At 38.9% G+C, this 23,296-nt stretch overlaps 1 protein-coding gene across 1 annotated transcript; it reads right to left on the reverse strand.

Moving 5' to 3' along the window:
• Nucleotides 1-3,941: 3,941 nt before the first annotated feature.
• Nucleotides 3,942-22,622, reverse strand: LOC307126688 (uncharacterized protein). The gene is made up of 3 exons (XM_079817331.1): nucleotides 22,568-22,622; nucleotides 16,270-16,441; nucleotides 3,942-5,133 (listed from the first exon to the last, which is right to left on the reverse strand). The coding sequence occupies exons 2-3, from the start codon at nucleotides 16,409-16,411 to the stop codon at nucleotides 4,364-4,366; spliced, it is 912 nt and encodes a 303-aa protein (XP_079673457.1). The 5' UTR covers nucleotides 16,412-16,441; nucleotides 22,568-22,622; the 3' UTR covers nucleotides 3,942-4,363.
• Between the last annotated feature and the right edge of the window lie 674 nt (nucleotides 22,623-23,296).

A 23,296-nucleotide genomic window follows, 5' to 3' on the forward strand; every position in this document is an offset into this window, starting at 1 on the left:
TGGTGGGAAATAACAAATAATCTGGACATGGACTACCTGTATCTGAAGCACGTTTTCGTGTCTCTTCGCTTCTGCATCTTTTTAGCAGTGGACGTCCTTCAGCATCTCTTTCCACCCATCGGTAACTAAATGTACTGCCTTTAGCAGGTGTTGCTTTGCCCATGGCTTCCTTTACCTTGCATGACAGAAAGTGAGCCTTGTATGAGAACACTGAAATACAGCCAACTCTTGAGCAGTTCATACAAATTTAGCTAATTCACCAATACTGCAAGATCACCAGTGTTTCCCACACATAGACTAATTCGTGGCGGTGCGCCACAGAATCAACACCGGCCGCCACATATTGAGTGTCCTTCTTAATATCTTAATAAAGTCTTAATATGGAATTCAAACAATAAATAGCGTTTTGGCGCTAATATGGCATAACAGTTAAAGCCAGAGGCGACATGCTCTCTCATCTCCCGGCGGCGCGCACGGTCACTTGGTTCACGAAGCACTCAATACTTCTAGCGCTGGGTCAATACATTTGAATGGATAGACGACAGTTTCACTATTCAGGTGTTTGCAGCTAAAGTTAAGTTAAGTTTTGGTAAACAGTACAGCATAGTGTGCATTGCTTATTACATCAACCACATTTAAAGTATCATTTTATTATGAAGAGTGATGGAGATGCAACATCTTAACATTCATGTTAATGTTTTTCATGTATTTAGCCCTCAGGTATTCCTCACTTATTGGTTACACTTGTACTCATTGGTGGTCAAATGTGACCATACACCTTAACTATTTTTCAATTAAATAAATGTTCTATATTTTAGTTTAATAATATTTATTGAATATTTTGGGGAGATCTTTTGGTACTAAATAGGCCTATTATTTGTGCAATAAGTATGGTCCTGACCATTTAATGAATTAGATAAAAAATAAATACTTCTAATATATTTGTTCTTATTTATATTACAATTAGTGTAGTAATTAATGTTAAAATGGAGAAATCCAATGCAAATTAGAGTCATTATGTGTCTGGAAAAATTATTAATTTCATTTGTAATGCCATGGTTTACCCACTATAGGTGTCTGTATGGCTCTTTAATCAATATACATGTGGCGCTCAAAGTCTAGTTGCTCAAAAAAAAGTATTGCAGATCATAACTGCTTACTTATTTTTAGGTTTTGCATTTGAATACATTTAGACATGATCAAACACTAGATTTGATCAAACACGCGAGAATATGACGCAGATCCGGCGTTCGGACACATGACCCAGAAGCGATTTGTTTACAAGCAGAGGAAGACGCGCGTGTCTAAGCTGTTGAATTCTACATTGATCGTGCTTTAGGTCTCGGCGTAGTTCTCAAAATGCGGTTAGAATGTGCATTTCATGGATTCCCGAACCCCGGCGCTACGTCATATTCTCGCGCATGCGTCGTGGAGGCACACACGGAAGACAAGAACAAGTTGGATAAAGGTGTTATTTTGATTTTTTTTGCGCACAAAAACTATTGCCGTCGCATCGTAAAATTATTGTAGAGCCACTGTGGTGAGATGGACTTTGTAACGACGTTTTAAGTGCCTTTTATGGGTCTTGGGAGTGTAAATGTACTGAATGCCAATGGAGGCCTATCTGAAGCCTTTCTCAGCATCAGCTTTACACTAAAATATCTTCATTTGTGTTCCGAATATGAACTAAGGTCTAACGGGTGTCGAACGACATGAGGGTGAGTAATTAATGACAGAATTTACATATCCACGAATAAGTACAAACAGCTAGAAATTTGAATTTTCCTGGTTCTCTCTTTGTTTGTAGCCAGTCAAGTTGCTGATTCACTTTCCAATTAGAATTAAAACCGTTGCTGCCCATTTCCTTAATAATTCCTTCAAATTTCTTTGACGTCAGGGCTTCAGAGCAGCGCTGCTTACAGCGTTTGCTCTCTTTCGTCTCAAAATCTTTATCTGGACTGATCATGTCACTCAAATTGTTAGCCATCATTTCAGTCAAAGTTCATACTCACCTGAAATTATACCAGCAGAGATGGAGGCGGCGATCTTTAACCAACACAGCTGTGGCTTCTGCGTGATGAAACTGCAAAGTACACTTATACCAAAAAGTCACATATACTGGTCCATGCCAATTTGGGTCATACATTACATTTTACTCAGGATCGTTCCTGATGCATCCCTGGCAAACAACCCTGAATCTATTTTTATTTTGTTTAACTAATAACTTAATCCCTTACTGCCTGATTTTCTTAATTTGGGGTACCCCTATCCGAACTGGAAGAGATGGAACAGGTTTGCAATGTCCCCTGGACCTTACAAGCTGGTCCAAGACGGTCTCCTGTAGGGGAAGTGATCGCACTATAAAGCCCCCTGGGGCCCCCTTTCTTGAGTCCGCTCCTTTTTTACCTATGCCTAAGCGCTCTCACCCCTGGGAAATTTAACCCCTAGGTAAGTAGCACGTAATGATGACCTATGCCTAAGCGCTCTCACCCCTGGGAAATTTAACCCCTGGTGAAGCAGCACGTAATGATGACCTATGCCTAAGCGCTCTCACCCCTGGGAAATTTAACCCCTGGAGAAGCAGCACGTCTATCATTCACAATTATGCCTCACTTTTTCCAGCGCTCTCACCCCTGGGGACTCTAACCCCTGGAGAAGCCAAGTGAAGCGAAGTACACTGCTCCCCTTTTCCAATTTCTTCCAGTCAGACAGCCCTAACCAAAAATAACAAAAGCTTACTACCTTGTTTACTTGTTTGCCAGAGGTGTACCAAGGAATGATTGCCCGCATCCTCCACCAAAACTGTTGGGGTAACAGTTTAGGACCCAGGACCAGTAGTGAAAAATGAAGACCAAGAGTCAGGAGTCAGATTAATTAAAGAAAAATTTACTGAAGAATAGTCTGCAGTTTCATCAGCTCACAAGGAGTTCGTAGGCCGCTCTCCCTCTAACAGTCTCCCCGCCTCCGTCTAACGAACATACATTTTCTGAACAGTTATACTGTTTTCAAGGTCTAGCCACGTCATTACTGCCATGTGGAATGATTCTGATTGGCAGAGAAAATGCCCAGTCACGGTAAATTTCCACACAAGGATAGATAGCAGAGCATATCACTAAAATGGGTAGACTAGTTGTCGCCCCATGACTAGATTTTTAGATCACAATGACCCAGGAGGTCATAGAAAGACGTCTTCAGGTCTGGTGTCGTGAGCAGAAAACGTCCATCTTCAATATTAGGCCTGCACAGATCATGCAACGCACATAAAAAAGCTCCAGAGAATAACAGTTCCCTCAAGGTCGAGAACATCTTAACTAACTATCAACAAGGCACTTCTCCAAAACATGCTGATACTACATCTAGTACATAAGTTAATTTATTCTATTTAGAAAGAAAAGCATATAAAAGAGTCCCCGAAAGTCACGTAGACCTGTATCCAAAATCACTAATTAAATATAGAGAGGTTATAACTTGATTATCATTGATTCTTATTTTAATATTGATCATAAAATCATTCTTGAAGGATATGTGTATGAACGAAGAGGCACAGGTATCTGACCTGCCCCTTCACAAGTGTAAGTTGTGAACAAATAATTTGTAGAGATTTGCCAGAAGAAGCAGCCATGATGAACAGCCGATTTGTATGGAGGCATCTGATGACCAAACTACACTGGAATTCGCGAACAGAAAAATCAAGTAAGCCCAGAGCGGTTTGTGTTCAGATTGCGTGTTTTTAGCGAACCGTGCCATATGATGAGATCGATCCGTACCCAGACCACCTCCCGAGATGGCCTCGGTTCGGTTCGCTTTAAAGGGGTCCGAGATCGTTTGGAGTGTTTACATATGGGCCAAAATCACATGAACCGCGCTCAGACCTCTTTTCGAAATAGTGGTAAAATCCACTTTATTGCTGCATGATTTCTGTGCAATCCTGACACAAATGAATTATCAATGTATCAATTTTATTGTAAAATTGTGGTAAAACATCAATGCTTGTGTTTTAAATCGTTAAATACATTTTAAAAAAGGCAAACATTTATAATTTTTTTTTCGTTTTGCTATCTTAATTTTTTTCCAGTCTGATAAAAAGTCCCTTTGTTGGTGAAACTTCTTTCGCACTTCATTTGACTAATCAATACATTGAGTCTAATTCTGACTCTGGCTTATTTACTCTCACAGTCACTGGACATTATTTAGGAATTCAGGCCTCTAAGGTGATTTAATACTGTTACAATAATCAGCACATTATACCGTCTCTCAAACATGAGGCGTTTTCTGTCTGTGAAATTCATTCCACACTGATGATATATAAAACCAGTTCTCTCATGCGTGAATACTCATGTGGCACTCCAGGGCTATTTTAAACCTAAAAATTTTCCCAGTGTCCACATGTAAACGGCTTCTCTCCAGTGTGAACTCTCATGTGCCGGTTAAGGCATACTTTTCGGTTGAAACTTTTTCCACACTGTTGGCAGGTGAACGGCTTCTCTCCAGTGTGAGTCCTTATGTGTTCTTCAAAGTGATGTTTTTTAGTGAAACACTTTCCACACTGAGGACACGTGTAGAGTTTCTCTCCAGAGTGACTTCTCATGTGGACTTTAAAGTTTTTATGTTGATCAAAACTCTTTCCACACTGTTGGCAGGTGTAGGGCTTCTCTAAAGTATGAACTCTCATGTGCTTGTTAAGACTTGCTTTTTGAGTGAAACTCTTTCCACACTGTTGGCAGATGAATGGCTTCTCTCCAGTGTGAACTCTCATGTGGACTTTAAGGTTTCCTTTTAGGTTGAAACTTCTTCCACAATGTTGGCAGGTGAAAGGATTCTCTCCAGCGTGAACTCTCATGTGGACTTTAAGGTTTTCTTGACGGTTGAAACTCCTTCCACACTGAGGGCAAGTGTAAGGCTTATCTCCATTGTGAACTCTCATGTGCCGCTTAAGGCTTGTTTTTAGAGTGAATCTGTTTCCACACTGTTGGCAGGTGAAATTACTTCTAGTTCCCTTCTTTTCACCCCTTTTTCGTGTCTTTTCAGCATGTGAGAAACTAAAAGTTTTTTCTCCTGTTATGAAATTCTCATATTGATCTTTCTCTTCCATTTGATTCAGTGCTTCACTCTCCTCTTTCAGCACCGTCAGGTCTAAGGTGAAAAGAGACAAATGCAAATTAACACCAGTTTAATGGCACAAAGCAACAGACAACAAAACACATACAACATACACATACAACATACAACTAGATCATATTCCCATGGGCATCACACCGGGGGGAAAGGTGGAGAGAGTGCAGAGGGCCCAGAAGTTTATGGGGGGAGATTGATATCCTATCCATGATATTGTCCTTTGAAATACCTGAAGAGCACCTTCTTTTTACCCCTAAATGAAGACTGAAAAAGAAATTCACTCTGATTGGAGTTCATCAGACTTTGATGCCTGCAGCACCACACAGTATCTTCTCAATAAAGAATCAGCTGAAGATACACCAGAGTCTCCCTGGCCCAGTTGCCGCAGACCAGTCAGGGTGCCCATGCTGACCCCTGTCCACCGCCGAAAGCACCAACAGTGGCACGTGAGCATCAGAACTGGACCACGGAGCAATGGAAGAAGGTGTTCGGGTCTGATGAAGCACGTGTTCTTCTACATCACGTGGATGGCCGGGTGCGTGGCTTACCTGGGGAACACATGGCACGAGGTGCACTATGGGAAGAAGGCAAGCCGGCGGAGGCAGTGATGCTTTAGGCAATGTTCTGCTGGGAAACCTTGGGTCCTGTCATCCATGTGGATGTTACTTTGACATGTACCACCTACCTAAGCATTGTTGCAGACCATGTACACCCTTTCAAGGAAACGGTATTCTGCATAAACAGTGAGGAAAATAAGTATTTGAACACCCTGCTATTTTGCAAGTTCTCCCACTTAGAAATCATGGAGGGGTCTGAAATTGTCATCGTATGTGCATGTCCACAGTGAGAGACATAATCTAAAAAAAAAAAAAAATCCAGAAATCACAATGTATGATTTATTTGTATGATACAGCTGCAAATAAGTATTTTAACTCCTGTCTCTCAGCTAGAATTCTGACCCTCAAAGACCTGTTAGTCTGCCTTTAAAATGTCCACCTCCACCTCCAATGTCCATGCACCTGTTTGAGGTTGTTAGCTGTTTTCTCTGCAGTGTCTTCCAATGCATATAAAGTAATGCAAGGGTGACCATGTCATTTCTTTTACATCAACTGATGAGGTAAGTCTTAGGTGGCAATTTTGGTCACTTTAAATTTTTTATACATTCTGAAAACACCAGATACATTGTGGCTTGCAGGAATTGGAGAGGTCTCAAGAAGCCGACAACTCAAATTGCTTTTTGACTGAAAAGGTAAGGAGTACTCTATATATATATAATTAAAACCTGTGAGCAAAATCAGTAAGGTTTACTTAAATTATATAACATTAACTAGTACGGCTGGGTAAAAAATATAGATTTCTCAATTTTTAATCGATTCTCACTTTTACAAAACAATTTCGATTATTAAATCCCAAGAATCGATTAGGCAATCCTGTTTTTAGTTACTGAATGAAATAAACATTTTAGCATGCAAATGTAAATGAAGTGAAGTGTGGCCAAGTATGGTGACCCATACTTGGAATTTGTGCTCTGCGTTTAACCCATCCAAGTGCACACACACAGTAGTGAACACACACCCGGAGCAGTGAGCAGCCATATTGCTGCGGCGCCCGGGGAGCAGTTGATGTCTTTAAATGTTTATATTTCAAAAAATTAATTGGAGTGGAATTATGATTATGTAATTGCAAAGTTAATATTATAACTTATTATTATAAAAAAAAAACATAATTTAGTGTCATTTAAGTGTTTGTATAACAATCAGTTAATTTTCACCTTCAATATTAGTAGGCTAATGTAGTATCAACTGACTCCCATAGTTTACAACATTAGTTCAGAAATTTGTTTTTCTTGAGAAAATTTTCCATGTATTATACCTGATACATATCCAAAATAATCGATACTGAATTGAATCGAAACAAATCGAAAATCGAATCAAAATTGAACCGAATTGGGAAATTTGTGTCAATACCCAGCCCGATTAACTAGTAGTTTTAGTTTTTTTATGGGGGGAGGTGGGGAGAGGAAACCTCTCTTGGTCAAAATGACTTGAACACAGCCAGAGGGTTAAAGTTCTTTTTTAAGTTATATTTTTCTTTTTCTTTTGTAGGATTTGGAGAAGTCTCTACAAGAAAATTCTATGGACATTCAAACTGAAAATGTGAGGGATTGTGTTTTTCTTATTTGTTTGTTGAAAGAATTTTATTCAACTAAACTTGAACAAACCAAACTTACTTGTAAATGAAATTAATATAGGGATGCATCAATTCTGATATCCAACTATGTAGAATGACATCTTTCAGGTTACCTTGTTCCAAATGAATGATTACACAACTGTAAAACTGTAAATAACTTTTATTATCTCCATATCAACATGTTTTCCATGTTACAGAGTAAATTGTCCAAGTTATAAACAGAAAAATAGATTTTTTTTTTTTAGTTTTGTTTTACTCACAATTTTATTCTGAATCTTAAATTAAATTTGCTAACTTCTTAACTTCTTGGATATTTTTAACTGTCATTAACATTGGCTGAATTCTGAAAAGCCTCATGTAAATCTAATTTATTTTATGGATCAAAGCTCATTAATAGTAAGTAAAAGTACTTTTATAATAAGATTTGCTTATGTTTGTTTACATCTTATAAACTGTTGGAAACCACTGAATACTAACTAAATATTTGCTCCTCAACATATTTCAGGATTCCTCTTAAATAGGTCATCAAGGAATTTTTGTTTAAATTATACTGATGTGGACATTATTAGCCACTAGATCGTTGCATCCCTACATTAATGTTTTACGAGTTCTCAAAAACACCGGTTAGATGTTTATGCTACTTCTTTGGTAGGAATTTGAGAAGTTCCCTGAAATGGAAAAATTTGAATCGGGCACCTCTGAAATCTGGATAGAGAAGGTGATGTTTTTTTTTTTTGTAATGTACATGCAGAGTTGCACACCCAGACATCAAAATGGGACATTTACTCCACTATTTTTGAAAATAGGCTAATTTTCCGTCTCCCCTAGAGTTAAACAGTTGAGTTTTACCATTTTCGAATCCATTCAGCCGATCTCCGGGTCTGGCTGTAGCCCTTTTAGCATAGCTTAGCATAGATCATTGAATCTGATTAGACGTTAGCAATTCGCTCCAATGACCAAAGAGTTTCAATATTACAATTATACTATAGGCTGCTGTGCAGACCGATCGGTTTATGACATCAATGTACCACGAGAGCGATTTAAAAGTATAAGTACTCGTATATTCTCCAAACGCTCTCGATGTACTTTGTCATTGCCGATTGTCACCTCACTCTGACCACACCACATCCATTTCATAACTATGCCACTTATTGGTCGAAAGTGATAAACTATTAAAAAAATTTACCAGTGACTAGGGTAAATGTACATATTAAGCCCACCAAAATCTATATTGAGACTTTTAGTGCACATGATATTGATTTCAGTACAAGGTTATGTTGACATGAAATATGAATCTCTCTCACAATAATATTTAATTTTATTTTAAATAACAAAAGCATTATAATTGAGATGTACATCATTAAATGCAAAAAGTCTGGCGCTGCTTAATGGGTACATTTCTGTACCCTTTAAGCACACCCCTGTTGCCATTAAGCTCACAACATGTTTTATTAAAAAATTCTTGTTTATTTTAAACAACCTTTATAAAGAATTAATTTTTAATTTTTATTTGAAGGTACAATCACAAAAAAACTAAACAAAATAACAGAACACTAAAATCAAGCAAAAAGGCATTCAATTTAATTAGTTATATATTCTAATTCATGACCGGTGTTTTGCTTTGCTCTATCCTCTGCGCTTCTGCGTTCCTCATTACGTCATGCGTCAAGTCAAGAGTTCACTCTTTCGCCATAAATCGCCCGTCTGTCGGAAACTAGTTTAGTTTTTAAAGTTTTAAATATGGATATTTTTCTTACACAAATGCATTAGTGCCCTTATTAAAACTATCTTTTTGATCTAACTGTAATCATTTTCCACATGCAGGTTCCAGGTTATACTATGCAAAAAGTCTAAACATTAATCTCTTAATTTTGCAATAAGTAGTTATAACTACCCCAAAAAAAGGCTTAACCACCTTAAAAATGCACATTTAAGAGGCTCCTCTTTTGGTGAAAGTTTTCAAAATGGCCTTCAGACAGTGTGAACACACGAATACCCATATCTCACTGTGCAATGGTCTGATTTTCTTGAAATTACAGGAGGTATGTAGTAACAAACACATCAATTGGTTAAGACATCAAGTAGGATAATACATTATTTTTTCTTTTTATAATCTGAGCTCAAAGATGTGTGCTTAATGGGTACTTGATCTTAATAGGTACGTTTACCCTATATGTATGATTTTTTTTCATCCATTTTGTCTACATCTTAATGTCTTAAATTGTTCATTGTGGCAGTTGGTCTGACACGCCCAGCCATGTTGGCATGTCTTCTTCCTTGTGCTTGGCTCTGATAATTGCTGCTTGCAGCTATATTTACATAGATGTAGATTTATATTTACATAGATGTATTATAGATTTATAATTAATCTTGATGACCCTTCCCTACCATACCCCCAAACATGTCGCTAACCTTACACATATTCCACCTCAATACCTGCACAAGTGTTTTGCGATACAATATGAGCACATGTACATTGTACTTTTTTTTTTATGTAAGTACATAGTAGTTAAGGACACCTAACATAAAGTGTGACCACAATTACTTTAAGCAAATTTCTGGAGGATGCTGCCTTGGTATATGTTATGTTTATTTGAATTCACCTGCATTTTAAATTTGCACCAGACTGCTGAATGTCCAGTGTGCAAGAACACGTTCGATAGTGATATCACTGAGATTCATGCATCAGACTGTGGATTACGGTAATCACATCTACTAGGCCAGGGGTCAGAAAACTTTTTGTCAAAAAGTGCCATTTTTAAGGTGTCTAGCTATTCACTGTGCCTGGAGAGCTACTCGTCTGGGGCAGGCCATAACCCATCTGTGGCAATGTGTGTTGCATTATAGTACTGTCATATCTGTATAACATTGCTCACACTCCTTTTATTTATTTTTAAATTTTTGATAGTAAAAGTTACATGCGGCTTCAACAAGATGCTTTTATACTTGTCTAGTTTAATTTGGAATTTGTCTCAAAACCTCTTGAAGTTGTTTGAGTGATCAGATTTAAAGCTACACTGTGTGATATTTTCCCCCATCTAGTGGTGAACTGGTATATGACCATCCAGTGAATTTTAGTTTCTGTTCTGTTCAATTCCGATTTCGTTTTAACTCCTACGGTGGCCGATTTAGTCCAAGATTAATATGGCTTCCTGTTCGACCTCGTCCACATTCGACAAGGTGCCTGTGGGATATTCTGTGCGCAGTGGGATGGTTGGAACTCAACTGGCCTAATTATTCGGCTAGAAAGAACAGCAGCTAATCCAGAGTGAACTTTGATGATAGTAATGTTTATTCAGTCATCCAATTGCAAGGCATAAACAGGTTTGCATGGATATGTACATAAATGTGGTTTCTGTGAGAGAACAAATTAGGATGGTAAATATACATGATAATGACATGACAGAATATACACAGTTAAGAACTGTATAACTACACTTATAAGTTACATTTGTATAATGTAACCGTAAACCAGAGCTTATTGTACCATATATAGGCGCTAAATGCAGCTGCATTAAAAGGAGCGGAGCTGCCGCTGCTAACAAGCGGTGTCCGGTTACAAAAGTGTGTGCGCAGGTTTAGCTCTGTATAACAAGTGTTAATATGCTGATCAGACCTGATACATATTTCCATCAACATACATTACAAGCAAATATTTTCTATAAACGAATAAACATTGTTAATAACTGAATGATTATTCAAATAGGTGAGCATTACGCTATTGTATGTTGACACAAAAATACTTCTGAGGTGACATCAACTGAATTACGCGATGACACACTCTGAAACACATCCACAATGACAATAACTATTATTACTTACCGAGTTATTAACGCACAGAAATACCACACAAGGAAAAACAGACTTTTGAGGAATAAACAAGCCAGGAAAACTCCGTATAACTCTGTTACTGGAGCTGCTGAGATGAAAACTCTCTGCACATGCACCAGACAAGTCTGAACAAGTTGACGCGCACAGTGTTAAAACCGGTTAAAACGCGAATGGCGAAGCTTGAATTTACGGGTATGTCCCTCGTTGGCTAATGTACTTTCAAGATGGAGGAGCAACATGGCGACCACCGTTAGATCCCATTACCTTATGTATTTTCAATGGCATATTATAAACTTACGAGAATACTTTATTACTTGAAAGAAGTAAATATACATTAATGAGCACATATATTTTTGAAAGAACTAAGTGTTTTTAGCTAAGAATAGACTAAAAAAGTTACACAGTGTAGCTTTAAATATAAGCTGTAAAATGTTGTGTGTGTGTGTGTGTGTGTGTGTGTGTGTGTGTGTGTGTTTGTCAGAGGTACTTCTTTAAATCTGACTTGAACAAATTTAAAAGAGGACATTTCCTCTCTCTCAAGATCCATTAATTTACTAAACACATATTTAAATCAGTTCATGTGAGTACAGTAGTTTAATATTAATATTATAAAGTGACAAGCTTGTTTGTTTGTTTTTGGTGCGGCAAAAAAACTAAATAACGCCTTATATAGTGATGGCCGATTTCAAAACACTGCTTCATGAAGCGTTATGAATCTTGTGTCGATTCATGATTCAAGTCGCATATAAAAAAAATAGCTGAAATCACGTGACTTTGGCGCTCCGAACCACTGATCTGACACAAGATTCATAATGCTCCGAAGCTTCATGAAGCAGTGTTTTAAAACTATTATAAGTTCTTATTTTTTTAATTTTTTTGACGTACCAAAAATATTCTCGTCACTTTATAATATTAATATTGAACCACTGTACTCACATGAACTGATTTAAATATGTTTTTAGTACATTTATGGATCTTGAGAGGAAATGTCATTGCTGGCTATGCAGGCCACACTGAGTCATCGGATTTCAACACAAATATCTTCATTTGTGTTCTGAAGATTAACGGAGGTCTTACGGGTGTGGATGAGGGTGAGTAATGACATTTTTGGGTGAGCTAACCCTTTAAAATTGTGGACGAGCATTAGTAAGACTTGTTGTCCGAAAAAGAACATTAGAACAACTCCAAGGTGAACTATCCCTTTAAAAACCTGCAGAAACCCTGTGATGATTTCATTTGTTTGAACTTGATCTGTTCCAATACAAAGAAATCTGTTAATGTCTGTTTAAGGTTGATGCGGCATTCATTTTGGAAAATTACCACCCAAGCTTAAGTGAGAGGGGCTCTGTAAAGTACAACAAGGAAATTAATGTCATCAACTTTTTCCAGGACTTCCTACAGGAGATGGAGGATAGTGGTATGTCTATGACAACATGTACAGATGGTACTCAACCAGGTCTTTTGCTGCCATGGGTACTATCTTACGCACCGCTGCAGTTTTTGTGGCAAAATTGCATCTTTTGACCTGTAAGTGGTGCTTTAAGGCCCATTATTCCATGGTCTGTTTGAGTTAAAGGGTCGAGACTCACGCAAGGAGAGAGAGTCCCCTCTGCCACACCCCAATCTACCGTCTCTGAGAGAGGTGGTACTTTGGCTGGTGGCCAGGGTGACCTGAGGGCGGTGCCGTGGTATTAAGAACCCCAACAATCATTCCTCGGGCCACGCCCCCTCTCACACATCGCTTCCCGCGAGTGCTGGACTGAAGCGGTGGGACCGTCTCTGACGCCCCATTCGTTTCGTTCACACTCCAGATAGCAGTGAGATGTTGATCGCCACATCCCAAGGTGGGCTGGAGTCCTTTGGGGATGACGATTAGGCTGTGCTCCGCCTTCGGGTGTGCCAGCGCTGCCGGATCCGACCTAAAGTTGACAGCCATGTTGTCTCGGGCAGCCGCGAGCCTCGGGCTGGTGTGGAACTCCGCCCTGTCACAAGTGCTCGTGGTTGCGCGATTGGTTTTTGGGGGCGGCACCTGACAGCTGTCGGGCCCCGCCCCCAATTCCTTTCGCCCCCGAGATGCATGAGATCACACGGTCCTGGAAGTCCCCGTGCTTCCCGTGACTGTTCGGTGGCCTCCTCCGCCTTCTCTGCCCTCAATGGGGCCGCGGCCTAGGGTACACTGGGGCCCCCCCCACTGTTGAACTCTCTGTTGCACACTATGGTGTCCACAGAGGGCTTCGACGTGGCGTGGCTATCCTAAGCACCCTCCCAAAGCCTGTGGGCTCGTCTACTTCGGTGGTGTGGTCCTGCAGAGCTACGGGGCAGACGCAGGGTTCTTCAATGAGCTGCGTGCTGCCACTGAACTGCGCCCAACAGTTCTCGGCCGCCCAAGAGCAGACTGAGGCTGTAACACGTACTGCCCCAGCGGCCAGCTGCTGCTCCAGCCGCCGGCTCAGTCGTCTCAGTCCGCTCACCGCCGAGGGCGCCCTCCCTCCTCCCACCCGGCCCCAGTAACAGCCTTCACCTGGGCCGCGCCGTGGAGGTGGTTGCAGGATGACGCCCAGTCCGCTCTACAGCCTGATTAAACGCCAGGCTGGAGGTGGACAACTCAGAGATGGGTTCCAGTTCTTTCCAGGGGATGGTAGCAGGGCCTCTCCTTCCCCCGGTGGAAATTCCTTCCGCTGCTTGCCCACGGGCTAGCAGCGCTTGAAAATAACTCCGGTCCCCTTCTCTGAGGACCCAGAGACCGGTGATGGCAGTGTGTGCCGCCTCCGGGCCGCGCCGCTCTCGTCCCTCTCTGTCGCCAGCCTCCTCTCAAAGCAGACCCCAGTGGAACATGTGTCCTTCCCTGGTCTCCTCTGTCAGGACACAGCTTCTGACTGTTCACCCACACCGGCACGCTACGCCTCCCACGTCTGGGCCAGTCATGCTGCCTTGCTGCCCCACCCGGGGTACATCTGTGGTTCGAGTGACCCCGCTGGTCAGTTCCTGGGAGCCTGGCTACAGCTTCCAGGACTGTCTGCTGGATCGCGAAGACCATCAGGCTCGGCTGTGCGATTCAGTTCGTGGCCATCGTGACCATTCTGTTGCGAGTGTGACGCACACTAATCCTGGTCTCTTCTATAGTTAACCTAAAAACTTTGCAGGGATTGCTCTGTAAATTAAATTGAGAATATAACTGATGCATATATGCTATTTTAAATACTGTAGTGTATGAGAGATGTGACGTGTGTTAGTCTGTGAAAATACCGTGTCAGGCAGGCTACACAAATGATCTTGACAATCTCTCAGCCTCTTGTCTTTTTCTTACTCTGCATTTAACTTAAAAATATTTTATTTTGTACAAGAAAACCACAAAGGCTTCAAAATAAATTATGTTATTGTGGACAACTTTCCACGCCTCTCCTTGGTTCCTTGACCAATCAAAGGGGCGAATTCTGAGCAGGAAAGCTTTTTCTTTGTCTCTGTTTAACGACCCACTTTGCATGTTTTAAGATGTGTCAAAGTCAATACAGTTTTACTTCCAAGTTTGCTAACTGTATTTATTATACATTTCATAACCATATACTGGGCACCGCTGATTAAGACAAAGAAAGAGAAACATTAACATATCACACACGTCTTGATTTGAACATCTCAAAGCCGGAATATTCTTTACAGAGCAATTTCAGCATTTAAGATTCACACAAACACATACACATATACTTTGTGTAACAAAAAGGGTCATCATGTATATTTCTGGTATGGCTTAACTAGTTACATAAAGAGGAGTGTGTGTGTGTGTGTGTGTGTGTGTGTGTGTGTGTGTGTGTGTGTGTGGCAATGGGTCTTCCAGTCTCTTCCTGGGGAGGGGGAAGAGAGTTGGGCTTGGACAGATTGGAATCTGTTTGAAGTTCCAGAAGGGCGATAACGGTGCGGCCTGTGTTCCCTCTGCTGGTCATAAAGGGTGACAGTGAGGCCATTTAACTCAGACTTGTTGGAGCCATTGTAGCAGAGATACTAATTTATAGGCAGATATGTGGAAGAGAAAAGCATCTCTGATGTTCCTCAAAATGACTCATCACTTTGATGCCATGAGAGAGAGACTCCAGACGCTACATGTGGAATAGTGTGTTTGGTCAATAAAATAAAACAAATTGGGCTTTTAATCCGATTTATCCAGAAATAGTCGGCCAACTAATTGATCATTAAAATATTTTCTAGTTGCAGCCCTTAGAAGAGGCAATGGGGCTTTTGAGAGCAATTCACACCCAGTGGTAATTCAGCGAAATGACCCGTTGATCACGCCTCTTGTGGTCTGATTGGTTGAAGGATTATCCAATTGCGTACAGAGTCATTTGAATTATGCCCGTTTATCACGCCTCTAGTGCAGTAAAAAATACATAGCAGACTCCTCAGACCAATGTTCAATCTGAAATTGAGCTTGGTCTGGTGATAGCCAGACAACGTGCAACATGGATTCGGTCGTCCTTCAATGCTCGTTCTCTCTCTCAGTTAACATGCGCCCTATCACAAGTGCAGCAGCCTGTGACTGACTGTATTGGTCGTCTGACTGTGTGCACCAAACTGTGACGGTTCTGGGTGAATACATGTACCGTTACACCCCTACATCATAAATAAAAACAAATATCAGAAAACGATGCAAAGTGGAACAGCTCGTATGATGGACTGCATGTCCTGTATGCAAAATGTTAGGGTCCTTTAAAAAAAAGATTAGTACAGTAAAATATTTGGATTTTGAAGTGTTTGGTTATTTCTATATTAGGTAATATTTTTTTTGTAGTGGACTCAAATTAATCAAGTTCACAGTACTAACACCATATAAATTACATAAATTCTAATGTGTCAAGGCAATCGGTTTCCCCGATTGAAATGAGTTCCCTTTCATGGTATTATTATAGAAACATACAGTAAAGGATGACTGTAGGAGAGCGGTAAATTACTGGCGACGACAGCTGTCAGTATTTACTGGTGTTTTACAGCACAAACTTTTACAGCGTAGCCTGAACAAAACAATTACCTTGTGTTAAATAAAACCCTGCTGAAAAAAACCTGTACAAAACCCTCACTTAAAGGGTTAGTTCACCCTAAAATAATAGCGTAATAAAAGCGTTGAGCTTTGAGAATGAAACCAACCTGTTTGTTCCTCAGTTTCTTCATCTTTCAAACTGAATACATTTTCAATCTTCAGGTCTTCAATCTCCTCTTTAATAAACACCATCTTTGTTTGCTCCTCAGTTTCTTCATGTTTCCCTCCAAATGTTTCTTCAAACTTCATGTCTTCAATCTCCACTTTAATAAACGCCACCTTTAAGATGAGAATAATCACAGAAATAAACGTTAACTAAATCTCCGGAAGCGTCTCAATCAGCTCTAGTTCAGTAGTTCAGACACTGGTAAGTGAGTCAGAGAGAGTTAAAGGACTTTAAATCATCTGATTAGACTAAAAACACTCAAAACTAAATCTCTGAAAGTCTCAATACTCCCTAGTTCAGTAGTTCAGTCTCTGGTCAGAGAGTCAGAGAGAGTTAATGGACTTAAATCATCTGATTAGACTAAAAACACTCAAAACTAAATCTCTGAGAGTCTCAATCAGCCCTAGTTCAGTAGTTCAGTCTCTGGTCAGAGAGTCAGAGAGAGTTAATGGACTTAAATCATCTGATTAGACTAAAAACACTCAAAACTAAATCTCTGAGAGTCTCAATCAGCCCTAGTTCAGTAGTTCAGTCTCTGGTCAGAGAGAGAGTTGTTAGTGTTTGTTCACGTTCATTTACACTGTTTGAGCTGCACAAGTCGCGATTTGAATCAATTAATCATTTCGCAAAGTATTTAATTCAATTGGATCAGAGTTTCGAAGAGGTAAAGTTGGTTTTATATTCGCACATTCGGACTTGCGCGTTCAAGAACTTTATAATTATATGTGCAATAAAGTTAATGTTTGCAAATTCTAAGCAGCGACATGATATTGACAACCAATCATTGTCAACCTACAACACTTTTCACAATCATAAAAATGGCCAAGTATTATTTTATTGGCACACTTACTAGCAAATGTCCACTGAATGTCCAATGTAGTGTGGCCAACCAGTTAGGGACCGTCTAAAAAGTTTTTTCAATGGGCCTCATTCATGAAACACGAGCAGAACAAATTTGTGTGTAAATCGTTCGTAAAGCTGCTCTGACGTAAATTTTCGGATTCACGAAAATGTTCGTATTTTCAAAATGGTAAATGGACTGCATTTATATAGCGCTTTTAACAGACCAATGGCCATCCAAAGCTCTTTACACATTGCCTCACATTCACCCATTCACACACCGACGGCGGTGTCAGCCATGCAAGGCGACATCCAGCTCGTCGGGAGCAGCTGGGGTTAGGTGTCTTGCTCATGGACACCTCAACACTTGGTCAGGTGGAACCGGGGATCGAACCACCAACCTTCTGGTTTGTAGACAACCTACATCAGGGGTGTCCAAACTTTTTTTAAAGCGGGCCAGATTCGATGTTGTGGACATACCCGGAGGCCTGTCCCTTTTCTATTATATATATATATATATATATATATATATTTGACAAAAGCTTGAGCTGACAGTTGAGTAGCTTGAGATAGGACACAGGAAATGTATAGATATTTAACAATATCTGTAAAGCTTTCATCAACCAAAACCTTTTAATGGGTGAAATTTTAATATTATTACGGAGTTAGAACTCTATTCTTAATTAAATTTAATAAGTGCTCTATTTAGATCACCACAGTTAAAACACTACAAAACATGCTTTTCTGACTTGGTATTTCTGTCTTTTTTCCAGTCCAAATATCAAAAAATTCTTAAATCGAGATGCTTTTACTAAGGAAAATTACATATTTTTTCTTGATTCCTGGGGGAAAAAATAAAAATGAATTGAGTTTTTGCTTGAAACAAACTAAATTATCTGCCAATGGATTAGAAAAATAATCTTCCTTAAAGATTCCAAACAGAAACATTATTTTTCTTACCCCATTGGCAGATATATTTGCTTGTTTTAAAAACAAAAACTCACTTCATTTTAATGTTATTTTCCAGAAAACAAGAAAAAATATCTAATGTCATTTAACTTATCTCGTAACATCTTGATTTAAGAATTTTTAGATATATTAAGACTAGATACAGGAAAAAAATACTAAAAGACAGCATTTTTTGCAGTGTACACAAGGCAAAAATTAATACATACATACATATATATTTTATTTATTTATTTATTTAAGGATAGCCCCTTGAGATGATCCATCTCTTTTTCGAGGGGGTCCTGAGGCACAAAGATAGCGGTTACATGTACCACATCATAATACATCCCACATTATACAACAAACACATAACAAAAACACACACCCAATAAATGACTAACAATTGTCCTGCTTAACACATCCCCAACCCTGTTCCCTCAGAATCCTCACCTTTTAATGGTAACATAAACTTTTTAACAATAGATAAACAGTAAGTCACTGTACTTTGTCAGATTTCATATAATTCATACAAGTTATTTAGTATATATTAATACAACATATAGATACTTCTGATATATAATATATATATATATATATATATATATATATATATATATATATATATATATATATATATATATATATATATATATATAAAATGGTATTTAGTCTATAGACATATAAATACAAATGCACAAAACTGCAAGTTTATGACAACTAAATTGTCTGCAATTTGGCCTTTATTACTCATTTAATACATGTCTAAATTACAAATTAAATAAAATTAGATATTAACCTACATTTCTGACAAATTACCACAGTTACAGGTGTTACCACAGTAAATCCATGATAAATTCGAAATGCGAATTGTTGTTTGAAAATGATTTTGAATCGGCTCAGCTGATTTGCACGTTAGTGTTGTTTATTAAGTCAGCGCTATTTAACTGGATTTAAATTAAATCAAATCAAATCAAATCACAGAGAGATTCACAGCTTGTACCGGAGACCTCTGCGCTGAACTCCAACCATAGACCGTAAAAAAATATGGACGACGCGACTTCATTGACTTCCGCTGACCATAGTTGAAGCTTTCGTAGGCCCGCACACAGCGCTGACATCTCGGGACAGAGTCTGCGCAGTAGAGAACAGGAAGTAGAGGCGCGATAATCAAAAGCCCGCCCACACTCTCGCAGATGCAGAACAATTCATTATGTTGGTGTGAAATAAACAGTTATAGAAATGTAGAAATTAAAGCCAAAGCTCCAATCTCCTCCCAAAAATCCAGAAAAAAGTCAGTTAGTGCCTCAGTGAAAACTTCACTCGGAGAAGCCGTCAATCTCAGCTGTCAATCATGACGTCACACCCCCCGTTTTTATAGCATCAAATAACTCACTAAAACTAAACTTATTTAAAAAACGAACACTTGAAATGAAATCATCGTAATAAAAACTGCCTAAAATGACAGAAACCATCTTTAGGAAACAATTATTTTAAGTGTAATTGAATTGTTTAGTGTCTCGCGTCCATTCAAATACATGGAGCTGTACTGGGACCGGCCACCGGGGGGGCGATCGAGGCGCGGAAGCTTCAATTTCTGACAGGAGCACTACAGGCTTGACTCCAACGCTTCTCACGGGCTTCGGAAGGCTGTTTAGTGGGCGCGTGATCAAGGTAAACATATTTGTTCAGAGCTCGTGAGTTGCTCAGAGCACAAGCAGCGCTGTTTCGTTCTGCTTTTGGCGCTGTTTCCCTGGCCTAAAGTCTAGTACTGCCACCTTGCGGTGACATCGTGAAACTGCATGATTTGTAAATGATCCGTGGCAGGCCACATATAATACATTTTAATAGATGCGCTGCGGGCCGTTTGAAATTCATCCCTGGGCCGCATTTGGCCCGCGGGCCGGACTTTGGACACCCCTGACCTACATGAACCACTGAGCCACTGCCCAAAATGTTAGTTGGTACGAAAGAAATGTACACCTGCTCCCTACCCCGTGCAAATGGTGCGTAAAACGGGGCTCTAGAGCCCTAAAATTTGTAAAGGTGCGACTAAAATTATTCCTAGGTCGCACCGGTGCACCTAACGTCATTGCATGCGCTCAGCTGCCTCTCCACGAACGAAGCATTTACCTCTCCTTTGACTGTGACTGAACTCACACACTCATGGTTGGATCATGTCGTGGTCTAAACCAATCAGAGACAGAGATGGGGTGGGTCTTTGCCTCTGATTGGCTGTGGTACAGATATTCGCGCTCCGTGTTGTGTGTGTGTGTGTGTGTGTGTGTGTGTGTGTCTGTGTGTGATTGAAACTGCGACCTGAGCAGCACCAGAGAATCGGTTACGGCAATCAGCGATCAGCAAGATTAAACGCGATGCTGAAGCGGTTTGTGAGTCCATTTCACTGTGCGTGTGTGTGTGTGAGAGAGAGAGAGAATGAACGTGAACTTGTGCCGCCCTAAACTACTTCATTGTCATGTCAACCGCCTGTCAGTGTCAGCTCAGGTGCCGCGAGAATCAAAACATCTAGTAATAGCGCTGTATGTTTTAGGCAAATAAAACAAAGTCTAACGTTAACATTAAAGTGAAAGAGTCCTGTAACTTACTCATATTGTCAAGCAAACCACCAAAACAAAATCGTCGTGTGTAATCTTCCTTTGAAGAGGCCGAACGTGCTGCAACATTTCCCTTAGATACAACATTTCCCTCAGATACAGTAAATGCTTAACCCAGTCGGCGTCACTGCTGTGATTGTGCATTGTTATATTATATTACAAAAACAATCTCTTTGAGAATGATATTTGCTGATATATCTACTGTCCTACCTGAAACGCTAACGTTATTATTGTTAATTTGTTGTGCCTGCTGCAAAGTTACTTTCTGGCTCTTTGAAAAAACTTTCGACCACTTTTAATCCTGCGGTGATCAATCCATAATAATTCATAATTTCATTATAGCATTTGTTCCTGTTGGCACAATTTTATTAAGAAATATAAAAAAACTATACAATAGCCTTACAGTTAGGCTACAATAGCCTATCAGTAATGTTATCACGTAATTATGACAATATAAATTACTCCGAATTTGCTCATATATTTACAAACGTTTCATGAATGAAGCCCATTGTGTGCAAACAGACAACTACATTTAGCCAGCTACAGAAATAGCTACCAGCAAATATCACTCACATTATAATGCTATTTATTTTCCTTTAGCAACAGTAAAAGGTGCATTATAATGATGTTGGTTTAAAAGATGTTTAGGAAATAAAGAAGAATGAACATGTACACAAACTGTAATTTGATATCCAGAGAAGTGGAAAATCATGTGTAATCTCCTGAACATTGTTAATCGCTTCATTTTACAACTGTTTTATTTATTTATTTACTTCAGAATGAACAAGAACTCTGTTGGTTTTAACAATGACATATGATTTATTTCAATAGGTTTTGAAAGCATGGGCCGACTGCTCCAAAGCAAGTTGGAACATCTTGTCTGGACCCTACAGAACATGTTACAGCCCATGTCTTGCTGATTTATTCACCTCTGATTTTCTGGTTTTAAGTCATATAAAGACTTGCAGTAAAGAAGAACAGTGTAACCGTCTTTTCAGGTATTAAAAAAATACCTAAATTATCATTGATGTTTTCCTATTGTATGACATCTTTGTTTCACATTAAAACTCTCACGATATCACAGTTCATGTGCATTGATTGATGTTTACAGTCCTGCACAAGTATCTCTGTCCATGGCACTGAATCCATCAGATTATTGACAAGTACTCAGAAAGCATGACAGCAAACAGAATGTGTATTTTTGGTCAACACTTCAAAAACTAGTAGCAAATCTTTCTTCAAGATGGTTTATAAAGGATGTGTGCCTCACATATGCATTCAATTTATACCATCCAATCTTCTATGTTGTTCTTCATTGACACACCATCCAGTTCAATAGCTTTTGGAAGGAGGGTCACACTGCTTTAAAACAAGTTGCAAAATATTTATCTCATCCTAAATGACAAACTACAAGTCTTTAATGTAGTAATATTTACTCTAGATGTTTAATTTTTACTATATCTGTATTATATAAGGTTCTTCATTGAGACATCTTCCAGTTCAATAGCTTTTGGAAGGAGGGTCACAACACTGTATTTGACCCTAAAGAACATACTTAAAGTCTTAAATGTAGTAGTATTTACTCTAAATGTTTAAACTTTTCCCAAGAAAAGAGACTGAACTCGTGTTTATGATGAACTGGGGAGAGAAATGAGAAGCAGCTTTTCTGTTACTGGTGTGAATGAGATTTACTCACACAAAATATCCTTCATTAAAGTTAGATAAAGCATTACAGCGTTATATTCAACAGTAAATAAACTAATTTCACGTTGCTTGTAAAAACTGTGGAACATTGAACGATTTCTAATGATTTAAACAGAATAAATTCTTAAAACAAACCTTTCTTCAGCAGAATCACAACAGATGCAGGAGCGCGGCGCAGCCTTGTGACGTCACATCACACCAAAATAAAAGTCCTGTTCACACTCTGCTGTCTACAATCATAGAGCTGCAGAGAAATTAACTATCTGTCTAGTATTTCTTTTTTTTTTTTTTTTTTTTACCAGATAAACCCTATATTAAAATTAAAACAGTGAAAGATGTGAAAAATAAACATGTTAAAAAAGTTCACAAAGCAGAGTTCATACATGTGTCCAAATTGAAACGCATTCAGTCAGTGTGTTACCAAAATTAAAAATGTGGACAAATAAAGTTAATTTGAGTCTGAAAAATGTGTAAAATAATAATAATAATAGATTTTTTAAAATCTATTTTAAGAATCAGTATAAGTAAAAGAAGCAATATTCATTTTCAAATGTACATATATCATTTATTAAATACCAACTATTATTGCTAAAGGTTCAGTCCAAATACAAAATGTAATATCTTTTTTTAATGAACTTATTTTAATGAAATCAAAAGTCAAGTCTTCAATGTCAAGGGTCATTTGTGTGAGTTGCTGTCTATGTAATGATTGAAATCACTCACTAATGAGTGAACACAGACTTAATTCACACCTGCTCCAGTTTCTATTATATAATCTATAATTAATCTATAATAATATAATTTCTATTCTTATAAAAATCTGACAGTTCAATAAATATCCCCTTTTTATAAATACGTTGTTGA

The sequence above is a fragment of the Gobio gobio genome (assembly GCF_949357685.1).
Source record: "Gobio gobio genome assembly, chromosome: 5".
NCBI classification, from domain to species: domain Eukaryota; kingdom Metazoa; phylum Chordata; class Actinopteri; order Cypriniformes; family Gobionidae; genus Gobio; species Gobio gobio.